This window comes from Hyla sarda, chromosome 1, assembly GCF_029499605.1.
Source record: "Hyla sarda isolate aHylSar1 chromosome 1, aHylSar1.hap1, whole genome shotgun sequence".
In the NCBI taxonomy this organism is placed as follows: Eukaryota; Metazoa; Chordata; class Amphibia; order Anura; family Hylidae; genus Hyla; species Hyla sarda.
Genome location: NC_079189.1, coordinates 279,383,029 through 279,401,126, shown reverse-complemented (window position 1 = coordinate 279,401,126; position 18,098 = coordinate 279,383,029). Strand labels below are relative to the sequence as shown.

The 18,098-nt window shown below is 46.8% G+C and overlaps 1 protein-coding gene across 7 annotated transcripts in view; it reads left to right on the top strand.

Moving 5' to 3' along the window:
- Positions 1-7,444: 7,444 nt before the first annotated feature.
- LOC130368811 (histone H3-like centromeric protein A) overlaps positions 7,445-18,098 on the top strand; it is a 40,881-nt gene continuing 30,227 nt past the window's right edge. Inside the window, exon 1 of one of the 7 annotated variants that reach the window (XM_056573075.1) lies at positions 7,445-7,580. In XM_056573075.1, the coding sequence (XP_056429050.1) occupies positions 7,538-7,580 (43 nt within the window). In that variant the 5' untranslated portion in view covers positions 7,445-7,537. Of the gene's footprint in view, positions 7,698-7,846; positions 8,007-18,098 lie in introns of those variants that run through there. The other 6 variants (XM_056573090.1, XM_056573067.1, XM_056573057.1 and 3 more) reach the window with 6 other exon arrangements.

Below are 18,098 nucleotides of genomic sequence, written 5' to 3'. Positions count from 1 at the left end.
GATGCGATTCGCGATGCGGGTAGCGCCCGCTCGCGATGCGCACCCCGGCTCCCCTACCTGACTCGCTCTCCGTCTGTTCTGTCCCGGCGCGCGCGGCCCCGCTCCCTAGGGCGCGCGCGCGCCGGGTCTCTGCGATTTAAAGGGCCACTGCGCCGCTGATTGGCGCAGTGGTCCCAATTAGTGTGTTCACCTGTGCACTTCCCTATATCACCTCACTTCCCCTGCACTCCCTTGCCGGATCTTGTTGCCTTAGTGCCAGTGAAAGCGTTCCTTGTGTGTTCCTTGCCTGTGTTTCCAGACCTTCTGCCGTTGCCCCTGACTACGATCCTTGCTGCCTGCCCCGACCTTCTGCTACGTCCGACCTTGCTTTTGCCTACTCCCTTGTACCGCGCCTATCTTCAGCAGCCAGAGAGGTGAGCCGTTGCTAGTGGATACGACCTGGTCACTACCGCCGCAGCAAGACCATCCCGCTTTGCGGCGGGCTCTGGTGAAAACCAGTAGTGGCTTAGAACCGGTCCACTAGCACGGTCCACGCCAATCCCTCTCTGGCACAGAGGATCCACTACCTGCCAGCCGGCATCGTGACAACAATTCTACTATGTGGCTACATTGGTGTCTATGATTAAGCGTTGGTGGTGCAATTCGGCGTCCCTCCCCTGGATAGAAATAGAAAACTTTTACGTAGCCCCATTTACGCTAAAAGATGTATTATACGCCCCATATTGGAATCCCCCCCCCCCCGCCCCCACTCACCAACCCTATAGATAAGGCTTCCTATACGGCCTGGACATTTTTTTCTATCTCATATGGCGAACCCAGTCCCCTTGATGAGAAATGACTTACCACTGACATTCCTGCAAGCTCAAATCCCAAATTTGGACTTATCCCCCTGGATAGAGAAGGGCATTCTACAACTTAGACACATGCTCATAGATGGAAGGTTGATGTCCTACTCGGACTTAACCCAGAAGTATGACATCCCACCACGTGATTTTTATAAGTTCTTACAACTTAGGCACCTCTTACAGAACCTACATCCTGCTCAGGGAAATGGCTCGACTATCAGATTACTTACATCACCACAGAAAGGTCTAAAACCAATATATTTAGCCTTATTACAAATGAACACACTTTCAAAACCTTACCCCCTGAGAATGTGGGAGAGGGAGCTACATATATCCTTTCCCATGCCTACCTGGCATGAAGCCTTTCGTAATATTCAAAAAGCCCTTCAATGCTCCTCACACGTAGAATCGGCCTATAAAACAATCCTACGTTGGTATCATTCCCCAGACAAGTTAGCAGTTTTTTATCAGTCTGTCCCAGATACATGTTGGCGAGGTTGTGGACACAGGGGCACACTGTATCATGTGCTATGGACTTGCCCTATTGTCCAACCCTTCTGGTATGCCTGTGCCGGGCTAATGAGGAGTATTCTAGGAGACACCATACCCTGGTCTCCACAATCGGTGTTGTTATTTTTATTCTTATCATCTTTGCCAGCTCCTGACCACGAATTATATTGCATTATAAGTATGATAGACAAAATAGCTTTAATGAGCCACTGGAAGACTCCGAATACTCCCTCGACTGATTATATTATTGCTAGGATTAATACTACATATTCCTATGGAAAAATAATAGCCCTGGGATCGAATAGATATCACCACTTTGAAAATCGGTGGAGGAGATGGAAAATATCCCCCCTATGTGTGGACATATGATCTAAATTGCATACCAGATACGATATCTCTTTTCACTTCCCGTTCACTGACCATTATGACGAGCCATTGTCACTCTGTTAGTTACTACTGTCGCTGGCACACACCTGATTATATCTTGTTCTCTATGATAAATTGTAGACTTCACTTATCGTGATCTCGACATGTCTGCTACCTTTATGCACCGGACACCTTTGTGTAACTTGGTTTGTTTCACTTGTTTGTTTTATTTCGAAGCAGATTGTAGCTCTTATATGATATCGTTCATAACTATGATGTCAATTTCTATTGTTTCGGTACATCGGCTGATGTGCCTTGTTTGTAAACTTTATAAAATTCTTAATAAAAATTATTTTCAAAAAAAGAAATACCCCATATGTGGCCCTAAATGTGGCATGTATGGTCTATTAGTGCATGCTGGGAGTTGGTTTGCAACAGGTGGAGGCACACTGGTTGCAAAACAGTTAGGTAACAAACTCTATTTCACAACCAGTGTGCCTTCAGCTGTTGCAAAAACTACAACTCTCAACATGCCCAGACAGTGCTGAAGGGCATGCTGGGACTTGTAGTTATGCAACAGCTGGAGGCATACTACTAACACTCCCAGCATGCCCTTTGGCTGTTCGTGCATGCTGGGGGTTAAAGTTATGCAACAGCTGGAGGAACACTGGTTGCAAAACACAGTGTTTGTTACTTAACTCAGAGTTTCTCAACCAGTTTGCCTCCAGCTGTTGCAAAACTACAACTCCCAGCATGCCCAGACAGCCGAGGGACATGTTGGAAGTTATAGTTATGCAACAACTGGAGGATAACAGTTTGGAGACCACTGTGTAGTAGTGTCCAAACTGTAGCCCTCCAGATGTTGCAAAACTTCAACTCCAAGCATGAACAGACTGTCCAGGCATGCTGGGAGTAGTAGTTCTGCAACATCTGGAAGGGCTACAGTCTGGACACCACTGCATAAGCCTTTGGCTGTCTGGGCATGCTGTGAGTTGTAGTCTGGCAACTCCTAGAAGGCAGCAGTGAAGATCACTTACCACTGAACTTTACTGCTGCCTCCACTTCCGCCTGCTGCCTGCCACCGATCCCTCCCTGCTCCGGCACTCACCGCTATCTTTGGGCAGAGCGGTGATTTCAACTTTAAACCCCCCCCCAACTGCCATTGGTTGGTCAGTCCTAACCAACCAATGGCAGGGGATAGGAGGAGGTGGCACCCCTGTCACCTCGCTCCTATTCTTTAGGATGATCGGGCGGTCTCTGACAGTTCCGATCATCCCTATTTTCTGGGCTATCGGGTCATCAGAGACCCGATTAGCCCGGATTCGCCACAAATCGGTCTCAGGACACCCTCCCCCCCAGGGGTTTGCACGGGGTGCCTGCTGAATGATTTCAGCAGGCATCCCGGTCCCCACCTGGCGCGTAGCGGAGACCAAAATTCCCACGGGCGTACAGGTACTCCCTTGGTCCTTAAGTACCAGGGAGCAAGGGCGCCCTTGGTCCCCAACAGGTTAATCTATGAGATGTAAATGGTTGATTATACCTTGTGTTATCTGTTATAATGTCTTTATACAGTCATGTGCCTTTCAATACTGTAACCAAGGAAGGTACCAATGATCAGGTGACTTATAGGGTGACCTATGGCACCCTTCCAAAGTCTCCCCCATATTAACTAGGGGAGGAGTTAGCTAGCTCTCTTGAGTTCCAGTCTAAGCTTAGCTGAGCTAAAGTAAAGTCAAGTCCTGAGAGAGTGTCTGGTGTCCTGAGGAGGCCCAAGGCCTACCACGCAGCCATGCTTCCACTAATCCAGTGCCCCACAGGTGAACATCAAAACCTGGTAAGCTACATACAGGGTGAAGTCAAGTCAGTCAAGATCAGTCTGTACCAAGTCATAGTGGATTTGGACAATTTGCTGCAGGCCAACGCTAAGTTCCAGCGAGCCCTGAAGTCACTGGTCATCTCCTTGGGCCTAACTGAGCTAACAAAACTATTACACCTGTCTACCTCAGTAAAGCTACTGTTGTTCCGTAACTTGGCATCTGAGTCATTATTTGCCCCCGCGCCTAGCCCAGGATTCAGCGGTCATACCTTTGGGTGTAGAGGTAAAACCACGTCCTGGAGTCACGGACACAAGGGGTTAATGCCATCTGCCCTCACCACAAGTGTTTTGTCATGCCCCCTTAGTAGGGACGGACATATATATATACGTCATACTCACCTGTGTTTTCAGACCAGATGAAGCTTCTCTTGAAGCGAAACAGGCTGTTGTCTATGTGAGCTTTTCCTGCTGTCACGATCTCCCTCCCTGTGTCTCTTGTTCAGTCTGTATCAACTGTGTCTTAAGAAGTATTTAAGTCACAGAATAAAGAAAACTTAATGCTAGACGAATATATATGAAAACATTGGTATCATTTCAATCGTATTAACCTACAGAATAAAGAGAACCTGTCAGTTTTACTGTAAATGTGCATATGTAGAAAAGCGCTGCCAGCACTGCTGCTCTCACCTCCGTGTACATGGAATTAAGTGTTTTCGCCCCATAGACCCCAGCTGAGTCAATCCTGTGGTGCTCGGTTCCCCTTCATAGAACATGTAACAGTAGGTAGATAAAGTATGGAACATCACTCATTTCTCGGCTGTATCTGTTAATTTATTCGGGCAAATTGGATATACATGCAACACTGTGGCCGACGGTCCGCTTTTACGCTACACAGCGCGCTTAGACGTGACCTATAATCATGTGACCTATATCATAAATTAACAGATACAGCAGAGAAGTGAGTGCCGTTCCATACTTTATCTATTTACTGTAAATGTACCTGTCAGTTTCCCCACACAAATAATTTTTTCACTGTGCCGTACATTTTATAGTACTATTGGCTCCGCATAAAACAAGCCCTCATATGGGTCTGTAGATAGAAAAATAAAGTTATGGCTCATAAAAGGCAAGGAGGAAAATCAAAAACGCAAAAGTTAAAGCTGGCTGAGTCCTCAAGGGCTTAAGATGCTGAAGACCAATATTGGTCATAGAACGGTTACCCAGATCCAATGGTCTCCTGAATGGTGCTCCTTTTGCGTGTTATACACTCTCTCCCATTGAAATCAATGACAGATTTTTTTTTTGTGAAACCATGTTGTTTATGATGAGAAATTGGTGGGGTTTTTGTGTCACAAAAAAATATACACTTAAACCCTTAATCACACAGCCCATTTTGACAGGATTCTAACGAGGGTTCACTTATTTTGGTCCACTGTCTGCCGAGATATTTGCCTGTAAATTTCCGGTATTTCGTCCATGATTAGCAAAAATTTACCTGTGCAAATCACCAGTTTAGGCCTCAAATGTACATGGCGCTCTCTCCCTCCTGAGCCTTGTTGTGCGCCCGCAGAGCACATTACGTGTACATATGGGGTACTTCCGTACTCAGGAGAAATTGTGTTTACAAATTTTGGGGGTCTTTTTCCTTTTACATCTTGTGAAAATATAAAGTATGAGGCAACACCAGCATGTTAGCGTAATTTTTTTTTTCAAAAAGCCCCCCCCCCCCAAAAAAAAACAAAACAAAACAAAAAAAACAAACTTGAAAAGCAATTTCCCCCGAGTACAGAAATACCCCATATGTGGCACTAAACTGTTGCCTTGAAATGTGACAGGGCTCCACAGTGAGAGCACCACACGCATTTGAGACTTAAATTAGGGATTTGCATACACTACGGCAGTGTTTCCCAAATAAGGTGCCTCCTGCTGTTGCCAAACTACAACTCCCAGCTTTCCTAGACAGTCAGTGGCTGTCCAGCCATGCTGGGAGTTTTTGTTTTGCAACAGCAGGAGGATCCATTTAGGATACAGGAGGAGGGGGGGGGGGGGGTAAGGGTTGTGGGTATATGAAGTGTTTTGCTCTTTTTGTGTTAGTGTAGTGAAATGTAGTGTGGTGTTTGTTGCTTTTACAGTACGTACACACAGTCAGGTTTACAACAAGTTTCCTTCTATTAGTTTGAGCCACGGCGGATTTTCCGCAATCCACCCGTGTACCTCCAGCTGTTGCTAAACAACTCTCAGCATGTACGGACAGTCAGAAGGCATGCTAGGTGTTTTAGCTATGCAACTGCTGAATATACATAACTACAACTCCTTGCATGCCCTCTGGCTGTCGGTGCATGCTGGGAGTTGTAGTTATGCAACAGTTATCAGCACTTTTTTTCACCAGCTCTTGCATAACTACAAATCGAAGCATGTGCCCACAGCCAGAGGGCAGGTGAAGAGTTGTAGTGATGTGCATTTAGCTGTTGCATAACTACAACGCCCAGAATGCCTTTTGACTGTCCGGGCATGCTGGGAGTTGTAGTTAGAAAAAAAAAAAGTGCCTCCAGATTTTGCATAACTACAACTCTCACATGCACAGACAATCAAAAGGCATTCTGGGCATTGTAGTTATGCAACAGCTAAATGCACATTACTACAACTCCTCACATGCCCTCTGGATGTCTGTGCATGCTGGGAGCTGTAGTTATGCAAGAGCTAGTGGAATAAAGTGCCACTAGCTCTTCCATAATTACGACTCCCAGCATGCACAGCCAAAGGGTATCCTTTGTAGTTGTAGTTGTGTGTCTCCAGATGGGGCCAGCCATGTGGACATTCTGCAGACTGTGGGCATGACAGCAATGCGTTCTGTGCGGAGTCCGCAGAAAAACTGTGAATTTCTGTACCGGAGACATCTGGCGTGCAAATTCCGCCGAGTGCACAGCGCAGCAGAATCCCATTGAATTCAGTGGGACTCTGTTGCTGCAGAATTACTGTGCCGAATTCCACACAGACATTCTGCCGTGTGAATGTCCTACATTGGAAATTGCATGCAGAAATTCTGCCGTGTGTTGCAAAACTACAACTCCCAGCATTCCCTGGTTGGGAACCACTAGCATACACACATATAACAGGGACTACAACTCCCAGCATTCCCTGGTTGTGGACCACTAGCATACACACACACACACATAACAGGGACTACAACTCCCAGCATTCCCTGGTTGGGGACCACTAGCATACACACCCACATAAGAGGGACTACAACTCCCAGCATTCCCTGGTTGGGGACCACTAGCATACACACACACATAATAGGGATTACAACTCCCAGCATTCCTTGGTTGGGGACCACTAGCATACATACACATAACAGGGACTACATCTCCCAGTATCCCCTGGTTGGGAACCACTAGCATACATACACATAACAGGGACTACAACTCCCAGAATTCCCTGGTTGGGGACCACTAGTATACACACACACAAAAATAACAGGGACTACAACTCCCAGCATGTGCCCCCTCCCCAGTCCGAGATTTATTCCCAGCCCCTGCAGTCTATAAATCTCCCCCTGCTGTGGCTTTTTTCATCCCGAGCTGAGGGAGGGGGCGTGTACTCTCTCCCCTTGCAGAACTGCGTAGCTGAGGGAGGGGGCGTGTACTCTCTCCCCGTGCAGAACTGCGTAGCTGAGGGAGGGGGCGTGTACTCTCTCCCCGTGCAGAACTGCGTAGCTGAGGGAGGGGGCGTGTACTCTCTCCCCGTGCAGAACTGCGTAGCTGAAGGAGGGGGCGTGTACTCTCTCCCCGTGCAGAACTGCGTAGCTGAGGGAGGGGGCGTGTACTCTCTCCCCGTGCAGAACAGCGTAGCTGAGGGAGGGGGCGTGTACTCTCTCCCCGTGCAGAACTGCGTAGCTGAGGGAGGGGGCGTGTACTCTCTCCCCGTGCAGAACTGCGTAGCTGAGGGAGGGGGCGTGTACTCTCTCCCCGTGCAGAACTGCGTAGCTGAGGGAGGGGACATGCACCGCCTCTCTCCCCTTGCTCCGCCCTCCCCCAGCTTCGGTAATCTTCGGAGAGCTGGCGGAAGAGCAGACGCACATCTGCACGGGGGCGCAAATTTTCACCTCATACCGGTACAGCGAACAGTGAAGTACGAGACTGGTACGGGGGTCGGTAGAGGTATGACCGCAGGGTGGGGAGCCCTGTATACGGTGTGACGGACTGACGACCCGTCCTCTTACCTTACTACCCTGTACAGCAGTGCGCGATTGTGGCACTACAACTCCCAGCATTACTCACGGACCGAACGAGCGCCGTACAAGGGTCACAGAACAAGGGTCTGCTCACAGCACGTGGCCTGCGTCAGCTACAGAGGGAGGAAAAGCGCGGGCTGTAAGACGCACGTGACCATTTTAGGGATCTTTTCTCTTTTTTTAATGCGCACAGGAAATCCTATCGGCCGGACATGAAGTTCCGGGCACCAGGCAGGTAAATTAGCCCTGTATCGGGTAAGCAGGGCCGGTGTGAGGTGCAGAACGGACGCAGTTCTCTCATCACACCGGACCTCTAATTGTGAGACGCCGGCTCCTGACTCGTGCCCGCCCCATAGCCAGAGCCCCCAGCTCCAGCAAATAGTCCACTACTAACCCTTTACATCCACTATACTGTACAGGTAGCCAGGAGGGCTACCTCTCATCCCATGGATCTGGACCAGGCTCAATGATCACACAGACTAGTGGAGTTCTATGGAACGTAATTGTTCTGTATGAGGAATCTATTGATTCCTTCTTTAAATGACACCTGCAGCAAAAAAAAGTATCCCCTATCCACAGGATTGGGAATAAGTGTTTAATGGTGGGGGGTCCGACCACTGGTACCCCAGCAATCTCCCAAACGGGGCCCCGCATTGCTGCTCTATGTGAGTGGCTAATGCGCTTAGTGTCGATCTCAATGAGGTTGGCGGTCCCAGCATCACACCGTTAGGACCTCCCACGATCAAACACTTATCCCCTATCCTGTGGATAGGGGATAAGTTACTTTTTGCTGCAGATATCCCTTAAGTAAAAAAAAAAAAAAAACCCTTAAGGACCAAGCCCCTTTTTGATCTTAAAGGAAATATCCAGTGGTGAGAGAGATCCCAATTCAGAGAGATCGGTGAGGGCCCCAGCGGTCGGACCCCCCCGCGATCTGAAACGTATCTCCTATCCTTAGGATAGGACAGTGATGGCGAACCTTTTTGAGCCCGAGTGCCAAAACCGTAATGCACGCCAACTTTTTTTTACCTGAAATTGCCAGCACAGCAATTAAATCAAAATACTGAGGTTTAAGTTTAGAAAAAACAATGCTTACAGTTGCCATAACGAACATCTTTTCTTTAAAAAAAAATTGTTTTTTAAAAAATAGTTTATAGTTCCCCCACATTAGATTGGCAGTATAGTTTCCCCCACATTAGGTTGGCAGTATAATTCCCCCACATTAGGTTGGCAGTATAGTTTCCCCCACATTAGGTTGGCAATATAGTTTCCCCCACATTAGGTTGGCAGTATAGTTTCCCCCACATTAAGTTGGCAGTATAGTTTCCCCCACATTAGGTTGGCAGTATAGTTTCCCCCACATTAGGTTGGCAGTATAGTTTCCCCCACACTAGGTTGGCAGTATAGATTCCCCCACACTAGGTTGGCAGTATAGTTCCCCCACACTAGGTTGGCAGTATAGTTCCCCCACATTAGGTTTGCAGTATAGTTCCCCCACATTAGGTGTGCAGTATAGTTCCCCCACATTAGGTGTGCAGTATAGTTCCCCCACATTAGGTTGGCAGCATTGTTCCCCCACATTAGGTTGGCAGTATAGTTCCCCCCACACTAGGTGCAGTATAGTTCACCTACACTAGGTTGGCAGCATTGTTCCCCACATTAGGTGCAGTATAGTTCCCCCCCCCCCCACATTAGGTGCAGTATAGTCCCGCCCCCCCCCCCCCCCCCCCACATATGATGCAGTATGTTCCCCCACAGACATACAGCCTCCAGCCTTATACAGTGTTTGGCTGGAGGCTGTATGCCTGTGTTGTGCCCCACTTCAGTGTTCCGACCACTGATCCGCCGGTCAGGGGTCCCGGGAATGGAGGAGCGATGTCGAAACACTGAAGATGACGCGCAGGTAACTTACCATGCCCGCACGTCGTCCTCCTCGATGCTCCGCTGTTGCTATGGGCGCACACACGGGACGTCCCTGTGTACGCCACCTCCTGACGGCCCTGCATTTTTAAAGTTAACGTGGGGCCGCAGAGCGGTAACAGGGACATCCTTGTGTCCTGAAAAGATCTTTCACGACACAGGGATGTCCCGAATGGGCTGATGGCGAACTATGGACGCGTGCCCACAGAGGGGGCTCTGCGTGCCATAGGTTCGCCATCACTGGGATAGGGGATACGTTTTTCACCACTGGACTACCCCTTTAAGGATGAGGCCAATTTTACTTTAGCATTTTTGTTTTTCCACCTCACATTCTAAAAATCGTAACTCTTATTTTTTCATCCACAGACTAGTATAAGGGCTTGTTTTTTGCGCGACCAGTTGTCCTTTGTAATAATATCACTCATTTTACCATAAAATGTATGGCACAACCAAAAAAATATTATTTGTGTGGGTAAATTAAAAAGAAAAATGCAACTTTGCTAATTTTGGAAGGTTTCGATTTCATGCTGTCCAATTTATGGTAAAAATGACATGTGTTCTTTATTCTGTGAGTCAATACGATTTAAATGATACCCATGATTTCATACTTTTAGATTATTGTTGCACTTAAAAAACAAAACAAAAAATTAAAAAAGTAAACTTTTTAACCAATTTAGTCCTTTTAAAATATCTCTATTTTGACGACCTATAACTTTCATTTTTCCGTATAAGCTGCGGTATGAAGGCTCATTTTTTGCACAGTGATCTGTACTTTTTGATACCACATTTGTGTATATAAAGCTTTTATAATTGTTTTATTAATTTGTTTTTTAAATAAGATGTGACAAAAAAGCAGCAGTTGTGGACTTTTTTTTTTTTATGTTCACGCCCATTCACCGTATGGGATCATTAACACAATATTTTAATAGTTCATACATTTACGCATATGGCGATACCAAATATGTTTATTGGGGGTGAAGTGGGAAAAAGGGACATTTTAAATTTTTATTGGGGAGGGGATTTTTCATGTTTTTTTTACTACTTTTTATTTTTTACACTCTTTATATCCCCATAGGGGACTATTCTAATATTATCCATTGCTATGCATAGGGCATAGCACTGATCAGTGTTATCAGTGATCTTCTGCTCTGCTTGATGTCAGACTAGAGCGGAAGGCGGCGGTGGAGGCAGGTGTGGGGACCTCCGTCTGCCTTGATCACAGCATCTGAGGGGTTAATGGCAGACATACGCACGATCGCGAATGTAGGTCATTACCGGTGGGTCCCTGGCTGCTATCAGCAGCCGGGATCTGCTGCACATAACCCGATCATCCCTCTGATAGTCGTGTACAGGACGTAAATGTATGTCCTGCTGCGTGAATTAACGCCGCACCAGGATGTACATTTACGTCCTTGGTTGTTAAGGGGTTAAAACATACATTAACCCCTTCCATGATAAAAGTTCCCACTTTTCACACGTTTCATATAAAAACATGTAAACATGATAAAAATAAACCAATTTGGTATTGGCATGTGCTTAATTGCCCAAACTATTAAAATATTACATAATATATTCTGTAAAGTCAATGGCATTAACTTAAAAAAATACCAAACTTAGAATTGCAGTTTTTCAGAACAGAAAAAATTAAGTTAAAAGCAATCAAAAAGTTCGATCAATACTAAAATGGTACCGATACAAACAGCAGATGGCAATAAAAATGTTAAAAACATAATAAACTTTTTAGTAACACATGACTGAAATGAAACAAATGTGGTATTGCTGTAATCAGGTCGACCTAAAGTATCACAATAACATGTTTGACCACAAGGTGAAGGGCGTAAAAAAGGAAACCCCCAAATTAGCCAAACTGCATTTATTCACGTCACAATTTATTTTTATTTTTTCGGAACATATGTCAGGGAAAAATGAAAGATGTCATTACAGTTGGTCCTGCCAAAAACAAGCCCCATATGGGTCTGTAGAGGGAAAAATAAAACAGTTATGGTTATTATAGGGGGAAAAAACTAAATAAACTAATAAAGACCTTATTTACTTGCTATTTTGGTTAAAATTCTGTTGTGTACTAGGACAAGTACATTGTGCTCCGAGTAGAGTGTTAACCCCTTATATAGTCTTTCTGTGTCACGTGTGGTGGGTGAGGCTGACGTGATAGGGTCCTGTGTACATTTATTTGTGCGCTCTGCTATGGTGCCACCATGACCAGTATCGCCCTTCATTCCCGGACAGACCACTGGAGAGACATATGGTGAATGGCATCACTCTTCCTCTACTGTATTTCGTACAGGTGAACATTTCCAATACAAGGCTGGTGATGGAGAGATGCACCGTGGGGTTGAGGGGAGCTGGTACTAGAAATACCACTCTTACATTGTCACATGACTCAACTCCACTGACCGCCTAATGGTCTGCTGCAAAGCCAGTCACGTGATGTACCTTCTGAGCAAAGTGAGGTTGTGAGGCCGCAAATAAAAACCTTTGTCTCGTTGCATTCTGACCCCAATAACTTTTCTTTTTTTCATTTATAAGACATGACAGGTGTGATTGGTGATTTTATTTTTTTGTTTGTTGCCGTGATCTGTAGTTTTTACCGGCATCCTTTTGGGGTAGATGGGACTTTTTGATCATTAGGGCATTTACCATGTGAGGATCAATAATATTATATTTGAAGAGTTTGAAACCTTTGTACATGAGGAGATATCAGATAGAAATGTGAGATTTTTTATGTTTTTTTCTTATTTAATATAAAATAGGGAGAGAAAAATGTATTTTCTATTTCTAATAGTGTACTTTTAAACCTCCAATCTCCTAGTACAGCCTGTGTAGAGCAGGAGATCTCAGTTGTACCCACTTTGTGATGATAGCGATAAGATCCTTGACAGGACTGACACCTCAGATAACCTCTTGGTTCTGCAGTTGCTACAATGTCATCTAAGGGGTTAACCTATAATAAACACCAGGCACACACCGCGTGTGGAGTGGGCTCAGCTTCTGCACCATATCACCCCTCTACACTTACTGGATCCTAATTGGTTGCTATGGATGACTGCTTCATTTTGCCTTTGAATCAGTTTTAACCTCTTCCCGACCCATGACAGACATGTACGGCATGAGTTGGGTGAGCGGACATGGCGCAGGCCCACGGGTCTGTTCCCCGTCATAACTGGGAGATGTCCACTGCTATCAGCAGCTGTCACCTGCCGGTAATGAGGGACCTCGGAGATCGCTCCGATGTCTGTAATTTAACCCCTAAATACGGACCCATTTTTTACCTTAATGACCAGGCTCTTTTTTTTTTTATTTGACATGTGTCTCTTTAACTCCTTGGGGACGGAGCCCATTATAACCCTAAGGACGGGAGCATTTTTTGCAATTCTGACCACTGTCACTTTAAGCATTAATAACTGAGTTGCTTTTACTTTTCATTCTGATTCCGAGATAGTTTTTTTGTGACATAATCTACTTTATGGTAGTGGTAAATTTTTGTCGATACTTGCATCATTTCTTGGTGAAAAAATTGAAAATTTAGCATTTTTCTAACTTTGAAGCTTTCTGCTTGTAAGGAAAACAGACATTCCATATAAATTACCGTATTTATCGGCGTATAACACGCACTTTTAAAACTTAAATTTAAAAATTAAAAAGTCTGCCTGCGTGTTATACGCCGATAAATCTTCTGGTCACTGATTTAAAGCGGCCGCAGCAGCAGTTAAGTATTAACAGCACGGCCGCGGCCACTTTAAATCAGTGACCAGTGGCGTCTCCTTCCCGCTCTGTAAAACTGTCACTTGTTTTCTCCCGCACTATCCACAAGTACTGGTGGATAGTGCGGCAGACGCTGATTAAAATGAGCCCTACCTTGTCCGGATCTGCCCTACCTTTTAATCAGTGTCTCCCGTACTATCCACCAGTACCTGTGGATAGTGCGGGAGAAAACAAGTGAGTTTCACTTTTACTTCATTCCCCCTCCCTCCCCCTCCCTCATCATTCCCTCTTTCCTGCTTATTTTAGTTTTGTTTATTTTCCTTATCTGTCTGCGCTTTGGCAGGTCAGGTCAGGTGGAGGCAGTGAAGCAGATGAGTTACGTCCTCTCTCGGCATCACTCACGTCACTTTTCATTTCCTGTAGTCTCCGCCGAAAAGTGACGTGCCGCACAGAGAAGCCGGGAGAGGACGTAACTCATCTGCTTCACTGACCCCGCAAGACAGCCGAAGCGCAGACAAGTAAGGAAAGGGGAAGAGTGGTCTTTAACCTGCGGACCTCCAGATGTTGCAAAACTACAACTCCCAGCATGCCCGGACAGCATTTGACTGTCCGGGCATGCTGGGAGTTTTAGTTTTGCAACATCTGGAGGTCTGCGGGTTGAAGACCACTGGATGCCATAGGAGGAACATGATGGGGGGATGATGAGACGGGGAAATGATGAGGGGGGGGGGGAATGATGGGGGGGATGATGAGACGGGGAAATGAGGGGGGGATGAGACGGGGAAATGATGGGGGGGATGAGACGGGGAAAATGATGGGGGGGATGAAACGGGGGGAAATGATGGGGGGGATGAGACGGGGGGAAATGATGGGGGGGATGAGACGGGGGGAAATGATGGGGGGGATGAGACGGGGAGAAATGATGGGGGGGGATGAGACGGGGAGAAATGATGAGGGGGGATGAGACGGGGAGAAATGATGAGGGGGATGAGACGGGGAAATGATGAGGGGGGGATGAGACGGGGAGAAATGATGAGGGGGATGAGACGGGGAGAAATGATGAGGGGGATGAGACGGGGAAATGATGAGGGGGATGAGACGGGGAAATGATGGGGGGGATGAGACGGGGAAATGATGAGGGGGGGGATGAGACGGGGAAATGATGAGGGGGGGATGAGACGGGGAAATGATGATGGGGGGGATGAGACGGGGAAATGATGAGGGGGGGATGAGACGGGGAAATGATGAGGGGGGGGGATGAGACGGGGAAATGATGAGGGCGGGATGAGACGGGGAAATGATGAGGGGGGGATGAGACGGGGAAATGATGAGGGGGGATGAGACGGGGAAATGATGATGGGGGATGAGACGGGGAAATGATGAGGGGGAAGAATGATGGGGGGGATGAGACAGGGGGAAATGAGGGGATGATGAGACTGGGTGTGGAGATGATGAGGGGGGAATTATGGGGACGTGATGAGACAGGGCGGGGGGATGATGAGACGGGAAATGATGAGGGGGGATGATGGGGGACATGATGAGACAGGGTGGGGGATGATGAGATGGGAAATGATGAGGGGGGGATGATGGGGGACATGATGAGACAGGGTGGGGGATGATGAGACGGGAAATGATGAGGGGGGGATGATGGGGGACATGATGAGACAGGGTGGGGGATGATGAGACAGGGGAAATGATGAGGGGGGATGATGGGGGACATGATGAGACAGGGTGGGGGATGATGAGACGGGAAATGATGAGGGGGGATGATGGGGGACATGATGTGACTGGGTGGGGGGATGATGAGACAGGGGAAATGAGGGGGAATGATGGGGGGCATGATGAGACAGGGTGGGGGAATGATGAGACAGGGTGGGGGGATGATGAGGGGGGAATGATCGGGGACATGATGAGACAGGGTGGGGGGATGATGAGACAGGAGGAAATGATGAGGGGGGAATGGTGGGGACATGATGAGACAGGGTGGGGGATGGTGAGACGGGAAATTATGAGGGGTGGGAATGATCGGGGGCAGGATAAGACAGGGTGGGAGATGATTAGACAGGAGGAAATGATGAGGGGTGGGAATGATCGGGGGATGATGAGACAGGGGGGAATGATGGGGACATGATGAGACAGGGGAAATTATGAGGGGTGGGAATGATCGGGGGAGGATGAGACAGGGTGGGGGATGATGGGACAGGAGGAAATGATGAGGGGTGGGAATGATCGGGGGCAGGATGAGACGGTGGGGTATGATGAGACGGGGGAATGATGGTGGGGGGAGGCACTAAATGCTTAATGTCTGTATGGCTAGTGGTGATCTATGACAGGGGGAAATGATGAGACATGGGGGGTGGCGATGAGAGGGGTAAATGTGGCACAGGGACTGATAAAAGGGAGGGGATTGGACCAAACTGAGGTGCAGAAGAAAATGAAGTTGGGGGGGATGATGTGGCATTTAGTCCAAGTCATTTATTTTACATTTTATCTTTTTTACTTAAATTTCCCTGTTAAAATGGGGGTGCGTGTTACACGCCGATAAATACGGTATATATTGATTCACAAATACAATATGTCTACTTTATATTTACATCATAAAATTGATGAGTTTTTACTTTTGGAAGACACCTGAGGGCTTCAAAGTTCAGCAGCAATTTTTCACAAAATTTTCAAAATCAGAATTTTTAAGGGACCAGTTCAGTTTTGAAGTGGATTTGAAGGGCCTTCATATTAGAAATACCCCATAAATGACCCCATTATAGAAACTGCACCCCTCAAAGTATTCAAAATGACATTCAGAAAGTTTGTTAACCCTTTAGGTGTTTCACAGGAATATCAGCAAAATAAAGGAGAAAATTCAAAATCTTCATTTTTTACACTGGCATGTTCTTGTAGACCCAGTTTTTGAATTTTTACAAGGGGTAATAGGAGAAAAATCCCCCCAAAATTTGTAACCCAATTTCTCTCAAGTAAGAAAATACCTCATATGTGAATGTCAAGTGCTCGGCGAGCGCAGTAGAGGGCACAGAAGGGAAGGAGCGACAGTGGGATTTTGGAGAGTGAATTTTTCTGAAATGGTTTTTGGGAGGCATGTCACATTTAGGAAGCCCCTATGGTTCCAGTACAGCAAAAAAAAAAACATGGCATACTATTTTGGAAACTACACCCCTCAAGGCACGTAACAAGGGGTACAGTGAGCCTTAACACCCCACAGGTGTTTGACAACTTTTCGTTAAAGTCGGATGTGTAAATGAAAAAAAAAAAATTTTCACTAAAGTGCAGTTTTTCCCCCCAAATTTACCATTTTTTCAAAGGGTAATGGGAGAAAATGCCCCCCAAAATTTGTAGTGCAATTTCTCCCGAGTACGGAAATACCCCATATGTTTCCCTAAACTGTTGCCTTGAAATACGACAGGGCTCTGAAGTGAGAGAGCGCCATGCGCATTTGAGGCCTGAATAAGGAATATGCAATAGGGGCAGACCCGATTACCTACAGTAAAACCCTACAGCAGTGTTTCCCAAACATGGTGCCTCCAGCTGTTGCAAGACTCCCAACCTGCCAGGACAGTCTATGGCTGTCCGGCAATACTGGGAGTTGTGGTTTTGCAACAGCTGGAGGCTCTGTTTAGGATACACTGCTGTATGAGATGTTTTTTATTGGGGGGGGGGACGTGTAAGGGGGTGTATATGTAGTGTTTTACTTTTTATTATTTGTTAGTGTAGTGTTTTTAGGGTACATTCACACGGGGGGTTCACAGTAAGTTTTACGCTGGGAGTTTGAGCTGCGGCGGAAAATTTGCCACAGCTCCACCCCAAACCTTCAGCTGTGGCAAAATGACAACTCCCAGAATGCACTGACAGACCGTACATGCTGGTAGTTGTAGTTTGACAACAGCTGTAAGCACACTGGTGGGGAACCACTCTAGCTCAGTGATTCCAACCAATGTGCCTCCAGCTGTTGCAAAATTACAACTCCCAGCATGTATGGTCTGTCAGTGCATTCTGGGAGTTGTAGTTTTGCAACAGCTGGAGGCACACGGCTTGGAATCACTGAGTTTGGGAAACAGTGTGCCTACAGCTGTTGCAAAACTACAATTCCCAGCATGGCCAGACAGTCAGGGATGCTGGGTAGTGTAGTTTTGCAATATCTGGCCCTTCATATATTGCAGAATTACAACTCCCAGCATGCCTGGACAGTCTGGGCATGCTTGGAGTTGAAGTTCTGCAACAACTGGGGAAGAACAGTTTGGAGACTGCGAAGTAGTGGCCAGTTATTGCAGATTTACACGCCCAGCATCCCTGACTGTCTGGCCATGCTGGGAGTTGTAGTTTTGCAACATCTGGAGGGCTACAGTTTGGAGACCACCTTATAGTGGTCTCCAAACTGCCACTTCAGATGTTGCAAAACTACAACTCCCAGCATGCCCAGACAGTCAGTGCATGCTGAAAGTTGTAGTTTTGCAACATCTGGAGGACCACAATTTAGAGATCACTATACAGTGGTCTCCAAACTGTGACCCTCCAGATGTTGCAAAACTACAACTCCCAGCATGCCCAGACAGTCTTTGGCTGTGTGGGCATGCTGGGAGTTGTAGTTTTGCAGCTTTTAGAAGGCCACAGAGAAGATCACTTACCGCGATCTTCACTGCAGCCTTCTGCACGCCGCACTTTCCGGCCGCTC